The 15705-nt window shown below is 43.3% G+C and overlaps 1 protein-coding gene across 1 annotated transcript in view; it reads right to left on the reverse strand.

Annotated features, from left to right (window-relative positions):
• LOC126175025 (dnaJ homolog subfamily C member 16) overlaps positions 1 to 4486 on the reverse strand; it is a 163180-nt gene extending 158694 nt beyond the window's left edge. The window contains exons 1-2 of the mRNA XM_049921526.1: positions 4206 to 4486; positions 3997 to 4063 (exon numbers count right to left, since the gene is read on the reverse strand). Coding sequence (XP_049777483.1) covers positions 3997 to 4063; positions 4206 to 4351 — 213 coding nt within the window. The 5' untranslated portion in view covers positions 4352 to 4486. The remainder of the gene's footprint in view (positions 1 to 3996; positions 4064 to 4205) is intronic.
• Between the last annotated feature and the right edge of the window lie 11219 nt (positions 4487 to 15705).

Here is a 15705-nt window from a genome sequence, read left to right on the forward strand (position 1 = left end):
GCCTGAAAGCAACAAAGGACAGCTGGCGCCACACAGTGATGCAGCAGAAGCCCTTGACCTTGTGCTGCATTGTTTGGAGCAACAGCCCACTGCTACACTTGCTGATTTTATGTTTATGTGACAATCGCACAACTATGTGTCATATAACAGGCTGTCTTCATTATGCCAGAAAACAATGACTGAGTTTTTCTCATCTAAAAAGTAGGGATAAAATGTCGGCTGTATTTTAGTAAGTTTGACAGCTTTTCTTTCATTGTTATGCATTGTTTAACCTAATGTTTTCTTACCAATTTTTCTAATACATGTTTACTGTACTGTGTAAATTAAAATAGTGTGTATGTGCGGCAGTTTACCACACAGTTTTCCATACTTAGACTAACATGTTTCATGTTCGGATTAACCAAACTTTCAGATTACCGGGTTTTGGATTAGCGAAACTCTGCTGCAATTGAATTTCAGGGAATCAAATGATGAGAAAATAATTCTGCGCCACTGCAGAGGATCTTCACAGGAACTGTTAAAATTCTAGGCTAAAATCAAACAGTGGAAAATCCAGGATGGAATGTAACAAACACAACCACTACCTCCAACGCCTTACCTCATGGCTCATACCCCTGTAACAGATGTAGATGCAAGACGTGTCCCAAACATCCTCCCACCACCACCTACTGCAGTCCGGTCACAAACATCACCCATCCCATCAAAGGCAGGGCTACCTGTGAAACCTGTCATGTGATCTACAAGCTAAGCTGCAACCAGTGTGCTGCATTCTATGTTGTCATGACAACCAACAAGATGTCTGTCTGCATAAGTGACCACCGACAAATTGTGGCCAAGAAATAAGTGTACCACCCTGTTGCTGAGCACACTGCCCAACAGACAACCTTCATTTCAATGACTGTTTCACAGCCTGTGCCACATGGATCCTTCCCACCATCACTGGCTTTTCTGAATTGAGCAGCTGGAAACTTTGCCTGCAATACATCCTATGTTCCTGTAACCCTCCTGGCCTCAACCTTCGTTACTCACTGTCGTCACCCAACCAGCCCCTTCCCTGTTCCCCATTCCAGCACTACACAGTTATCAGTCCACCATCACACCCAGTCTTTTTACTTCTCTCCTTTTCCATCATTCCTCCCCACCTCTCCCCCGCCCTCCGTCTAACCTGCAGCACTTCACTGTCCACTAACCCCACCATAATATCCCTCCCCAGCCCAGCCTCCTCTTTACCCCCCACCCAGTCACCACTCTCATCACGCACTGGTGTTGCTGCCCGCAGTGTGGTTTCAGTTGCATGAGTCTGCAGTCATTTGTGTGTGTGTGTGTGTGTGTGTGTGTGTGTGTGTGCCGTCTATTGATGATCAAGGTCTTATTGGCCGAAAGCTTTATCTGTGACAGTCTTTTTGTTGTGCCTATCTGTGACTCAAAATTCTAGGCTAATGTTACAATTAATATTAGGAATGTGACGATTATGAGGTCCCATACTCCGAAGAGTGAAGGGGACGATGCGGGAGACCAGCACTGCTGTACTAGGCGGGGTCCTAGTGGAGGTGGTTTGCCATTGCCTTCATCCGATCGTAATGGGGATGAATAATGATGAAGACAACACAACAACACCCAGTCATCTTGAGGCAGGAAAAATCCCTGACCCCGCCGGGAATCAAACCCGGGACCCCGTACACGGGAAGTGAGAATGCTACCGCAAGATCATGAGCTGCAGACATCAGCAATGTAACTATAATATTTCGTTAAGTCACTGTTGTATTACACTTAACTAAATTGTACACATCTAACTTTTCAGGTTTGCACATACCTCACTGCAAGACCATGGAAATTTGATTCATAAAATGTAATTCAATTTAATATTATACTGCTTGGTACAATACATGTTACAAAGGCCTATTCCTTCTTATGTTTGCTTCATAAGAAGAGAGGTTCTAGGCAATGTCACGGTGAAAAATCTGGAGTAAATCCATGGGATACAACTTCGCAATCTTAGGTCTACCTCTTTCACAGTTTACCTGTACGATCAGCTTAAATATCACATGTTCACTACTGTAACACAGGGAACTTACATCAAAATACTTCAAAAGTAATACACTTACTGCTAGCACACACACAAAATTAAAGCAGTATCTCCATTTAACAGGTGACAAGAATAGAATAATCCATATTAAGAACATACATCCTGGTCTCGAATTGTTTATCCAACTTTCGAAGTATCATCTTCATTAAAAATGAAAGAAAATAATGCTATCCCATCAGGAAGAAGAAATATGACATTAACTGTAGTAGAATTCTGGAAATTCATACTGATATTACTCATTAGCAAAGTAGAATGTACGTTGGGCATCAACAAATAAATATTGTGTGGCTCCTTAGCTGCAGGGCAAGTTCAGTATTTATTTGTTAAATAGCTTCTCAGTTTGCATAACGAAGTTATGTAAAAACAGTTCCAGATAAACAATCTCCCCCCCCCCCCCCACACAATTTCAGAAACTATCCCAGTGACACTTGTGTCATCAGTGACACTATTCACAAGACCTCAGAGACACCTGTAAACAAGGAGCAGCAAGCGACTACTTGGGAATAGACCAGTAACTTGCAATACAAAGGATGGCATACAATTTTTGAAGTAAATATTTATTATATACTAAATGCATTAGCATAATAATGGTTCATCAGGATACGATATAGGGACACAATCAGGTGTGGCCAAAAACATTATGTTTGCTGTCACCAGTCACATATAAAACACCAGAACTCCTGACAGCAAGTGGAGAAACTCTCAGGAAGACTAATAAACAAAATAAGCCAGACGTTAGTGACCAAACCACACACTGTATAGCAAATAAAAGACACTTATTGACGAATTTTAACTTGAAGACTTTATGTCACACAATGACATCATCAATGATTGTATTGTGGAGAATGTTATGCCATTAGAGTTTTGTCAACAGGAGGCCTACAAAATAGCCAGTATTTTACATTATAAACTAGTCTTACTTGTTTCTTTTATAATGACATAATCCAAGTCTTGCAGCCATATCTCAAGAATCTACATTAATAAAATATCAGCTCTTTTCAATCTGTATGTAAGTGCTCTACAAACAACAACTTTGGCTGTGGTGAGAAAGAAATACAACTGGCATGCTGTTCCTTTAGGTACAACCAGAATTATGCTTCCAAAATATAATATAATACACTTCTTATTATGTCAAATGGCTCTGAGCACTATGTAACTTAACTTAGAACTAATTAAACCTAATTAACCTAAGGACATCACACACATCCATGCCTGAGGCAGGATTCGAACCTGCGACCATAGCGGTCGCTCGGCTCCAGGCTGTAGTCCCTAGAACTGCACGGCCACTCGGGTCTGCTCTTATTATGTCTCTACTAAATATTTGTAGCATGATGTTTCTTGTCTATATATTCGTTTTTCGAAATAGTAAACAGAACAGAATTTTCATACCTACACCCGTAGTCTCTGATTAGGTATTATGCTGAAGACGAAAAAACAGGGTGTAAATAATGTTTCAGGCCATAATACAGATAAAGTAAACAAATATCAGTAAACAAGTACCGATCTATGTTAATGATTCTGTACAATACGTATCGAGATTTAAAACATCTTTAGGCAGTAACGATGTTGCGTATTATTTAGTGAGTCTGTGTTGGAATCCATTTGAGTCTTGTTTTCTGGTCTTGCGGTAGTATGCGTATTCGTCATTTCCAGACGCGCCCAAGCAAGTTCGTTCAGGCTTAATGCCCACAAGGGTTATGAAATCAAAGCGCAACTAGAGTTACGAACAACTGATGTCTACAAACACAGCTGTGATTATTCAAAAATACACGAGACCACCCGTACATTTTTCCCAATAAGATGACAATTCCCGAATATATCTATCGTTAGAGCATTACAATTACTTGGTACTCAGGTGATTGCAGACGTGAGTACAGGCTATACAACAAACTGTGAAACATCATTCTTACCTCATATGCCTGGTTTATTTCCACGAATTTATTTTCGGCGGCGGGATCACTATTTTTATCAGGATGCCTAGAACAAGACGTCAAATGTCGTTGAGCGCAATACAGCAATGCGGCTTTTGTTTTGCACAGTTTCATTTAACAAACTACTGACAACTGTTATGAACGCTTAAAACCGTTCCTTTGAAAAGCTGGGAGGCAATGAAACTCACCATTCTTTCGCTAACTGCTTGTATGCCTTCCTTATTTCTTGTAGTGTTGCTCTCCTATGTATTCCTAAAATTTGATATGGGTTACCTAAACCATGAACACCAGCAGTTATCAGAAAAAAGCAAATGAAATGACTGAGCCATTTCATTGCTTCTCGTTAATTTAGAAGTTAAAAAACACGTCCAACAACCATCAACAACAACGAAAAAAGTATTTACAAAATTAACACAAACACTATCACATATTGATCCGCGCCATGACAAAACACACCTCCTTGCCTACTGTCCGCCACACGCCACAGGAACATCTGTGGCGTTTATTTTGGGAGCTAGCTAAAATGTTGGAAACTGACAGTAAAAATTACTGTTCATATCAGTCAAAGATGGTTAATAAAAGTCAAATTATTTAGCTCGCGATGTATGGCATAGTTTTAGTTCACCATATTACATAACAAAAAGTAACTTCAATTCTCGTTGAATTTGGTCAATATTCCAAAACACATTTCAAACGGCGGCACTCATGCAGGCCTTCAACGGACTATCACATCATGGGACTTAACGTCACGTTAAGGTTTTTGGGAGGAAAGTCTTCATAGTATGGTCGTCTGTTAATGTCGCAAGTGAACCTGTTTTCGTGGGTTATAGTATTGAATTTTGTACTTTTTTACCTTCTTAACATTACTGTGCTTTCTTTTCGTGGCGAACTTGGACTTTTTTTTTCCATTGCATGGTCTTTCATAAGCGGAGTCAGATATCTGAAAACGAAAAATTATTATAGCTTTATAGTAACAGAACGGAGCTGATATTTATAAATAAATACATATAAATGAAAGAAGCAATTTTCGTTTAACAAAATTTTAATGAAAAAGTAAGTTCTGACAGGGGGAAAAAATCCAGTTGTATATGACGTTATTAGCTACACAAGGGAAAAAAACATAGATAATACAAACAGCCTCTATTTATTTCCTTATAAATATTGTTTGATGTGTTTGTATGTCTATATTTCATTAGCACTTTACCACATGGAATTGATCAAGAACATGGGTTGTTAAGGGGAGACAGAAGGCAAATGATTTAAAAAAACGTGTTTGAAAAGCCCGCTAATCCCCATGTAAAACAGTTTTTGTTTCATATAAACGGCACAAATTTTTCGTGAGTTGTGATTATTTTCTTGATGCTCTGTGCGATCCCTCATTTAAATGCCATGCCCTCTTTTTTGTACAAAGCAGTGAAAATTGCACCGATTTTGATATTTCTCGTAGCCATTTGCGGCATCTATATTTTTTACAAGGTCTTTGGGCATCTATTGCTTTTTCATGTCGAGATCAGTGAGCTCAATAGTATAGAACTCGCTGGTCAAGATTCCCTACTCTGTATCTCCTATCTTCTCTTGAAACTAAGGGAGGTAGTGAGGTTGGAGTACCTTAGGGTGACATACTTTGGGCTATTCCAGTCACATATTTCATATGGTCTTATTATATGGGGGCACTCCCCTCACATCAAAAACGTATCGAAATTACAAAAAACAGTCTTACGTATAATATGTAAAAGAGATCATAGGGAGCACTGTCGTCCTCTTTTCTCCAGACTCTGAATACTTACAATTATAAATTTATACATCTATGTGTCTGTACTCTATATTAAAAATAATATTTCAGAATTTATTGCCAGAAAGGAAATACACGAACACAACACCAGGGCGAACGGTAATTTAGACATACTGCACCACAGATTAGCGAGAACAGGAAATTCCCACAAAGTTAATCCACTCAAAATGTTCAATAAACTGCCAATTCATGTTCAGTCTATGGTTACAAATTCTTTTAAAATTAAGTGGTACAGCTGGCTGTCAGATCATCCATTCTATGACATTAAAGAATTCTTTGAGATGCCTGAGGAGAATATAAGCATGTAAAAGTTGTCTGTAGTTAAACATATTATTTTGTGCTGTGGTTAATCGTGTGTAATTACAAAGTTTATACTATAAACGATAAAATACCATATTATATTAGATTATAAGATAGCTTGTTGCGTTAGCTTTTAAAAGCTATCGTTTGTAATTTGGTACACTGCCATGCTTCAAATGTATTTATAATGTATTGACAGAAGTTTATTTTGTTATTCTGTATGTACTAGTACATCTTGTATGACGAAGCCAATATCATTGTAAAATGATATATGGTGAATAAAATTCTTGAAATTCTTGAAACCGATACCCTCTGTTCCGATCGCGTTTGTTGAGCCATGTTTCCACAGGCATTAATTTCTTACAGTTGCTTCCCCATACCACTAGGCTAACAAGTACATTACCGTTCCCACACGTCGAAGTTGCAAATGCTGCTTACCCTACTTTATTCATACTAGAGGTTTTAGCGGGAGAGTTTATACTGATATCGATGAACAAAACTCGGACACACATATGTTGAGTATGGAAATGGACGACTTGTAGGAATAATTTTGGGACATCCAATATGCTAGTAAGGAAGCTATCTGCCGAGGACGACATAACGTTTGAAAATCATTTTCGAATGAGAAAAATCAATTTTGAAATATTTTTGAGCCGTATTTCTGGCTCTTTACACACACTGACCAGCCAGAACATTATTTATTTACTTATTTATTATTAGTCCTATACATCATACATTTTGTACAAAAAAGTGTATCATGATGTACGAAAACTCAGTTAAAAATTATGGTAAGATGATGATGGTGGTAGATACTTCACATAGCAGAATACATATAAGACGTAAATACAATATTTCAAATTATTTTACTTAGTATAAATAAATACAAGTGTATAACAAACGAAGATCTACATTACTAAGAAATAATCCACATGTTATCCATAGACCATATCTCAATACCGACCACCAAACTACTTTCGATACAAACTTATCCAGGTGATAGCAGCATCACCTGGCAAAGAATGACTTCTAGTCAGACATATCCATGGCGCATGTAGTACCAATGAGCATGCTCTCCGTTTGTGGAATGGGGAAGACGTGGGATCTATCTGAGTTTGACTGAAGGTAGATTGTGATGGCCCGGAGGCTTAGCACGAGCATTTCAGGTGCTCAAGGAGTGTTGTGGTGAGTGTCGTCAACAAGTGGCGAAACCAAGGTGTAACCAGGTTCAGATGTCGTAGGGTTGGGCGGCCACTCCTCATTACGGATGTCGGACGTTGTAGGCTGGGCAGACTGGTAAAATAGAACAGGCGGTGAAGTGTGGTGGAACTAATATCAGACTTTAATGCTGAGCAGAGTACAAGTGTGTCTGAACACACAGTGCATCGAACACACCATGATGGGTCTCTGTAGGTGATGATGCATGCACGTGCCAGTGTTAACAGTATAACATTGGCAACTACAACCAAAATGGGCACATAAACATCGGCACTGGACGTTGGAGCAATGGCAGAGCGTTACATGGTCTGATGAATCCCGGTACTTTCTTCATTATGCCGTTGGGAGGGCGCGAATCCACCAGCTTCCAGGGGAACAGCTCCTTGTCACCTGTAGTGTGGGATGGAGACAAGCTAGCGGCTGCTCCATTTTGCTCTGGAGAACATTCACGTGGGCATACATGGGTCCAGTGAAGCTCGTTCAAGGCACCATGACGACCAAAGAGTATCATACACTGGCTGCAGATTACCTACACCCTTTCATGACGATCATGTTTCCCAATATCAGTGTCATTCTTCAACAAGATAATGTGTAATGTCACAAGGCCAGGAGTGTGATGGAGCGGTTCAAGGAACACAGTGGCGAGTTCCAATTGATGTGCAGGCTCCCCAACTCGCCAAATCTGAAACCAATCGAAAACATCTGAAACGTGAATGAATGTGGTGTCAGAGCTCATCGCCCCCTGATCGAATTTTACAGGAATTAGATGACTTGTGTAGTGCCAACTCCCTCCAGCGACTCACCAAGACCTTATTGATCCTTTGTAAAGGAGGACATATCGTCTGTTAGGTAGGTGGTCATAATGGTCTGGCTGATCAGTGTAAGTCCAATACACGTATGTAAGATACCATTCCAACTTGCGTTAAATTACAAGTAACATTGAAATATCTGGTGCCTGGGGTCACTGCAATACAAGTATTTCATTCCAAAAACCACTGTTTTTAAATTTTTATGTTAGCTTCAATACACTGAAAGTACATCAGAAAGTAGTTTTTGTCTCAGCAGTTCAGCTTTGCTTTCATTTTCAGGGTTAGTCAAGGATCTGATCTGTCACTGGTGCTATAAATATAAGTTTGTTTTACCGGTATAGTACTTAATTTTGTAATTAGTCTTTGTGCTACTGTATGGAACAGTCATTACTCAATGACAGCCCTAGTACAAACAGTTACATTTGTTTGGATTTTAATGAGAGCCAAGAGAAGTTATAAATCTCTAAAACCACAAATGAGTTTCCATTTCATCGCGATATTTACTGTCAATGACTAAAGTAAAAATTATCATTATACTAAAATAAAAAATACACTCAGAGTATTGACTGCTCTGCAGTAAAATTAGCCTTAGCAACATCACACCCCCAGTTACAACAATGTTTAATCCGTTTCGTCACTTCAAATGGTGTTGTGTAACTCTGTTACAAATAGTGACTATAAACAGTTGTTAAATGCTAAAAAGTTGTTCATGTTGCACTGTTTAGAAACAATTTGCCACTTTAGAAAGTATTTATTTACCTAGTTGAAGACCGAGCCAAGTATTCTGGAATGATACTAACTTTTCACATAAAGAAACGCAAGAGTCTGGATCAGTACTGTCCAACGAACCAGAGCATAATGAGAGCAGTTCCACCTGCTGGCAGCTGCTGAAGTTCATAGGCGATGTTGGCGGAAGGTATGTACCTGTAAGAAATTCATGAGTGTGGAAACCTGCCTTTATTGTTTTGGAGCATTGTTGTGAAGTTTGTTGTGAGTGAGCTAGGTGTTGATTTATATTTTCTCTGGGTTCACGCATCTTTATAAAAACGTTACAAGTAAAGAAATTCTCTCCTAAAATAAAATTCTGAGGAAATAAATATGTAAAGGCACATGAAAGAAACCAAGAATGTCAGATCAAAGAAAATCAGTACCTCAAGAAAGAGTTCCAGCATCTTCAAGGCTTTTCCCCGTAGTGAGCTGGTGGAGATGGACACTCATTTGAAAATACTGTGGTGAACTTCAGCATGCTTTGTTATTTTATTTCCAAAAATACTGTGCGTAGAATGTGTGATAGTCACATATTTTTGGGAGAGAATCACTATCCTCATAAAAGGATTGTGTCAAAACTGACATTGAACTGTGCAAAGTGTGAAGCAGTCATTACAACGATGGCATCACAGATGCAAAATAGTCTGTTCAAGTATAACATAAGAAAAGTTTGTGGTCTTAGATCAGTTGGTAAGGGGATGGAGGCAGCCAAACTCTTTCGTGCAATGCCTCACATTCTAAATACTCCTGCAAAATTTATGACTTATGATGAAATCATAAGAAGTGTTGTTGCTGAAGTATGTAACCTTTCAATGCAGAAAGCAGCTGAAGAAGCACCCAAGAAAAGTTAAGACAGTGAAAATGAATACATTTGTTCATGTTTTGATGGCAACTGGCAGAAATGTGCCCACACTTCACTAAATGACTATATAATTTGATACCAGGAAGGTAACTGATGTAGAGATTCTGCAGCGAACTGAGAAAGAGGATGAACAAAACTCTCAGAAGAATTATGCTGGTCCAAGTGGTGAGATGGAAGTAGCAGGAGTTCTCAGGATTTTTAATTGTTTGTTCAGATGCAAATAGAGGTGGTAGATACACACAGTATTTACAGGCCTGTAACAGTGAGGCTTATGACCAGATATATCCAGAAGAACCTTATGGTCCAAGTGTCACAATTTCCAAATTAGAATACGCTGGGCACATTCAGAAGAGAAGGGGGTCCCATTTGAGAATTTTATCGAACTAAATTTCAAAATAGTGTTGGGACATGGTAAGAGGATATGTAGTAAATGTAGCCTGACAAATGTTAAAATAGATAATTACAGAATTATTATGGCTTGGCCATGTGAAGAAATGTTGGGAATTCAAAATATATGGAGAAAACTGTATGCACTCTCTTTTCCATAACCTTTCCACAAATGAAAATCCTCAGCATTTCCTTCACCCAGCTGATCCTGACACTTTGTGCAAATACATGAGAAGTGATACGTATATTTAGAGATCTTTGTAAATGTACTTCGTTGGAGAAATGTCTTCAGCAGAAAACAAAATTTAAATGAATGTGCGAAGTCTGTCATTTGGCCCTGGCTATCAAAAACTGTATTTGTTCAAATTACAACTCTCAAATTTGGTGTTTATGGTGCAATTTTTTGCTTCCCTAACTTAATTTTTGGAAGCACTGGGCATAAAATCTAGTGGAAATACTACAAAATCCTTGGTACAAATAGGTAAAGAGGTTATCTGCACAGCAGAAAGTGCTAATTTAAAAAGAAGCAAGACAAAAAATAAGATGGATCAAGAGAAGAAAAGAAGATCAATATGATTCATATGATGCTCAATATGGCACAGGAAAATATTTATGGGTGAGCGTTGTAGGGTTGCCGAATCCAATGATGCACGCTACACCATGTGTAATAAACACTATTTTTATTTCTCGTAAGCACACATATACAGTTGTTTACATTCTGAATTCTCGGTGCACGTCCGTACACTTTCACGTGCGACCACAGACTGGGTCCAAGAGCTTGCCAAAAACAAAGATATTACCCGCGACTTGGTCGATAGTCGCCACATTAGCCCCCCCCCCCCTAGAGTGTGGAGCACAAACATAAATATTGGGGCATACATGTAAAGGGAACACCCAGGGGGGAGGGAGAGGGTGTTTAATCAGAAACCATACCTTACATTACATTACATTAGTAATTGAAGTCTTCGAGCCAGCGAGGGGGGCGGATGGTCCTGCCTGACCGGGTGAATCCTCGTACAGCAGTTGAGGGATCTGGGGAGGGGATGGTGGGTTGTGAGGGGCCAGGATAGCGGATCTGAATGCCTGTGGCGGTACGTAGGACTTTGATCGTTGATGGGTCAGTACCAACAGGCAAGGGGACAGACTGGAGGAGATGAATGTGAGTTAAGTTGTCACTGGGGAAGCTGGCTTGTTCGTAGAAGATGTACACATTACCCGGCTGCATAACAAAAAACACATTAGAGCTGCAAATAAGATCTGTGTTGACATTCACTACCACTTCCTTATTCGGGTTGACAGAATCTCCACACGAGTCGTCATCGGTGACATCACACGCTCTGAGGCTGGTCCCTGATACATCACTGAATCCTAACAGGGGAGAGGCGAGGGGCTGCCTGTAGGAGGGTAAGTCATCACACGCATCACTCTGCATAGGAATGTCACACGCACCTGTAGCACTGTCACACGACTGGGAGTGGGGAACGTCACACGTGTGGGAATGGGCGTCGCTCATCCATGGACTGTCGGTAGATGCCTCATGCGAGGTGGGTGCAGCAGGGGATGGGGTCTGACTGGGTGGGGTATCGGGCAGTTCTCCCAGAGTCCATGCAGGTTTGAGGCGGCAGACGGATACCGTTTGAGGCGTGCTGTTAATGAGCACTTCGAACGTGTTGGTACGCCGTGATATGACTCTGTGCGGGCCCGTATATGGAGGTCTGAGTGCCGGTCGGATGGTGTCATCATGCACCATGACATGAGTGCACGACGCCAAGTCCTTATGCAGAAATACGGGAGGGGGCGTGTGTGGTCGAGGAGGCGGCACGCGGATGTTAGCAATTAGCTCCTTGACCTGCCCGACGAATGTCGAGTCGCAGATTTGATCTGGAGGAAGTGAAGGCTCGACTAACTCTGCTGGGAGTGTGAGGGGTTCTCCATACAGTACCTCTGCCAGGGATGCGCCAAGGTCCTCTTTGTACGCGGCCCGAACGCCTAACATTACCCATGGTAAGGCATCGGCCCACTCACCTCCGTGGCACATCAGGGAAGCTTTAAGCGTTCGGTGCCAGCGTTCCACAAGCCCATTGCTCTGGGGGTGGTATGCTGTAGTCCTAAATCGTTTCACCCCACACAGTTCACAAAGCTGTCGGAAGAGGGCAGACTCGAACTGGCGGCCCTGGTCGGTGGTGACAGAGACTGGGCAGCCGAAGCGCGAGATCCACATTAACAGCAGGGCTCGGGCCACTGCATCGGCTGTGATAGTAGTGAGAGGAATTACCTCTACCCAGCGGGTAAACCTTTCAATTGCGGACAGTATGTAACGGAAGGGGCCTGAGGGGGGTAAGGGCCCGACGATATCGATGTGTATGTGCTGGAATCTTCTTTTTGCCACATCGAACGTACCCATGGGTGGCTGTGCATGACGTCCTACTTTTGCGCGCTGACAAGCCACACATGCTCGTGCCCAACTGCGACACTGTTTTATCACCCCGGGCCAAACAAAACGTTCAGATACCAGACGTGCGGAGGCGCGAATGCCAGGGTGTGCCAAGTCGTGGATACTATTAAATATGTCCCGGCGGAGAGGTGCAGGAATCACCGGGCGTATGCGTCCTGTTGAAATGTCGCACCAGATGGGTGATGAAAACCCAGGAAGTGTCCGTAACTCTAGTTTGAGTCCTGTTTTGATATCGTAACGCAATGCTGCGAGTTCAGTATCCTCTGTCTGCAATTTAGGGAGCTCACTGAGGTCCAGTTGTGAAGATAAAACCGACACCCGAGACAGAAAATCAGCGACGACATTGTCTGCGCCTCTGACGTAACGTATGTCATTCATAAACTGACATATAAGGTCCATATGCCTAAAACGTCTCGGGGATGAGTCCTTACCTGGGTTACGGAAAGCGTAAACCAATGGCTCGTGGTCGGTAAATACCACGAGATGGCGACCTTCGATATCGTCTTGGAAATATTTGATAGCAGCGTAAATAGCAAACAGTTCCCGGTCGAAAGTCGACCATTTACGTTGGGAAGCGGTCAGTTTGTGGGAGAAAAATCTGAGCGGCTGTACAACAGAACCCACGGATTGCTGAAGTACTGCCCCCACTGCTGTATCACTTGCGTCTGTAGTAAGCGAGATGGGAGCATCAGGAATGGGGTGAGCAAGCGTAACAGCTGTCTGTAAGGCTGACTTTAGATTATCAAATGCGCGAAGCATACCTGGAGTCCATGTGACCGCCCGAGACCCTGATGTGTTTTTTCCTGCGAGGGCATCCGTCAGTGGGGCTTGTATGTCGGCGGCGCGGGGAATATGTTTACGGTAGTAATTTACCGTTCCAAGGAAGCGGCGGAGGCCCTGAAAATCTTTGGGCAAAGGCACCGTACTAATGGCCTCCACCCGTTCAGTTAGGGGGCGGATGCCGTCGTCAGAAACTCTGTGGCCCAGAAAAGTGACACTGGTGCGGCGGAGTTGTGACTTAGTATTGTTCACTGCGATACCGTTTGCTTTTAATAGTTGGAACACTGTATTTAAATGTTGTTCATGTTCCTCGAGGGAGGAAGAAAAAATTAACAAGTCGTCCAGGTACGCATATGCAAAGTCCAGTTTTCCAACCAGCGAGTCGATGAACCGTTGCCACGTCTGTGCAGCATTTTTAAGGCCGAATGGCATAAACAAATACTCGAACAACCCGAACGGGGTGATGATAGCGGTCTTTTCAACGTCCTCAGGTGCCATTGGCAGTTGGTGGTACGCCTTATGACAATCGACTACACTGAAAATTTGTGCCCCATGCAGCTGGGAAGCAAAGTCTTGAATATTTGGGACGGGATAATTATCTAAAATTGTTCTGGCGTTAAGCGCCCGATAGTCACCGCAGAGGCGGAAAGTGTCATCTTTCTTGGGCACCAAATGAATGGGTGACGACCAACAACTAGAAGAACGGCGGATAGTCTTATTATCTAAAAGTTCCTGAACAATAGCTTTAGCGTGTTTAAGTTTTTCCGGATTTAAACGCCTAGCCTTTGCACGTACCGGTGGGCCTTCTGTGGTATTTATTCTGTGGACAGTGCCGTTATTGATCGTGAACACCGATGGGGATGCTGGACCGGCACCCGTTGCACTGTGACTAACCTGTAATGCACACGTGTGTGTGTCCAAGGCCGGCAGTTCAGCAGCAGTGGCGGTGATCCACTGGTAGTCCTTGTCGAAGAGCTCGGTGGGGTACCTGGTAGCGTCGCGGGTACTGCTTCCGTCTGGCAGTAGAAATGTCACGCGGCGTCGGCTGCAGGTGCGAGGAAGTGGTGCGGGGGTTGGGGGCGTGGCCGTGTGCGACAGCTGGGCGGTCTGCTTACGCGCGTCCGTGAGCTTGGCTTGCACGGCGGCGATGCGTAAGCGGAGGGCCCCATTGCTGTCCCGAAGTTCGTCGTTGTGTGATCTAAGAGAAAGCACTGCAACAGCAGTTTCCGCTAGCTCACACAGCAGAATGGCGCTTTCGGATGAGAGGGGTAAGATATCTGAACCGGCGGTACGGTCTCCCGAGTTAAAGGTTAGTGTACCTCGTTGTAGGTTGGGTGACAGTGCGTGGGCTAAGAGAAAATCTACCCCAAGCACGGGTTCATCCACATCCGCGATAACGAAAGGCGTATTAATGTCCTGCAGTTTAAGGCTTAAATTCGTTATTCCATGAGAGCGGATCAGGGGATTATTGGCGGCTCGAAGCGGGGGGCAAGGCTGAAGCTCGAATTTAATACCTGCGGACAAAGGTATCACACTAACCTCGGCCCCCGTGTCGACTAGAAATGAAAGGCAAGACACTGCATCTTTCACGTACAAGTGTCCTGGCGCGTGAGGAGAAGAAGTATTTAGTGATAGGCGTCTGTGCGGTGCAACGCGGCCCGTAGCGCCTGAATTGGGTCGCGTTATTAGTTTGGGAACGCGCATGGAGAACGACATTTCTTAGCCGCGTCGCCAAAGCGGGAGTGGAAATAACACCAAGCGGGGCGGCGCGTGGCGTCGCCCGTCGCGCTGGTTGAGGTCGAAGCGGCAGTGGAGGGGGACTTGTTTGTGGTTCCCTCCGATGGCGACGCTGCAGTAGTGCTGGTAGGAGAGGAGTTACTGCGGCGGTTGCCAGGCGGCGTTGGCTCCGCGCGTATGCGTGGAGCGAGTCGTGCGCACTCTGTACTGCAGGATGGGAACTGCCGCGCAGGTGTGCCAACCCCTGAGGCCTGAGGGCACCCTGGGGGGGTATGCGGGGGGGGCAGAATGTTGTAAACCTGGTCTGCGATCTTCAGTTTGGCATCTAGTGGGGCCGAAGTTACATGTAGAAGGTGAAGTTGAACTTGCGGGGGAAGTTTCAGCAACCAGATGGTCCAAAGTGTAATGTCCGGCATGTGATGCGTGTCAATCATAGCGCGGAGATGACGCCAGAGTTGCGACGGGGACCTGGATCCCAGCGATTCCTGACTGATGAGGTGGATAGCTTCCTCTGTCGATGTGGATAGTCGCTCGAGGATGGTGCGTCGGGCGAATGCATATTTGTCCGTAGCGGGGGGCGAAG

Source organism: Schistocerca cancellata, chromosome 3, assembly GCF_023864275.1.
Source record: "Schistocerca cancellata isolate TAMUIC-IGC-003103 chromosome 3, iqSchCanc2.1, whole genome shotgun sequence".
Taxonomy (NCBI): Eukaryota; Metazoa; Arthropoda; class Insecta; order Orthoptera; family Acrididae; genus Schistocerca; species Schistocerca cancellata.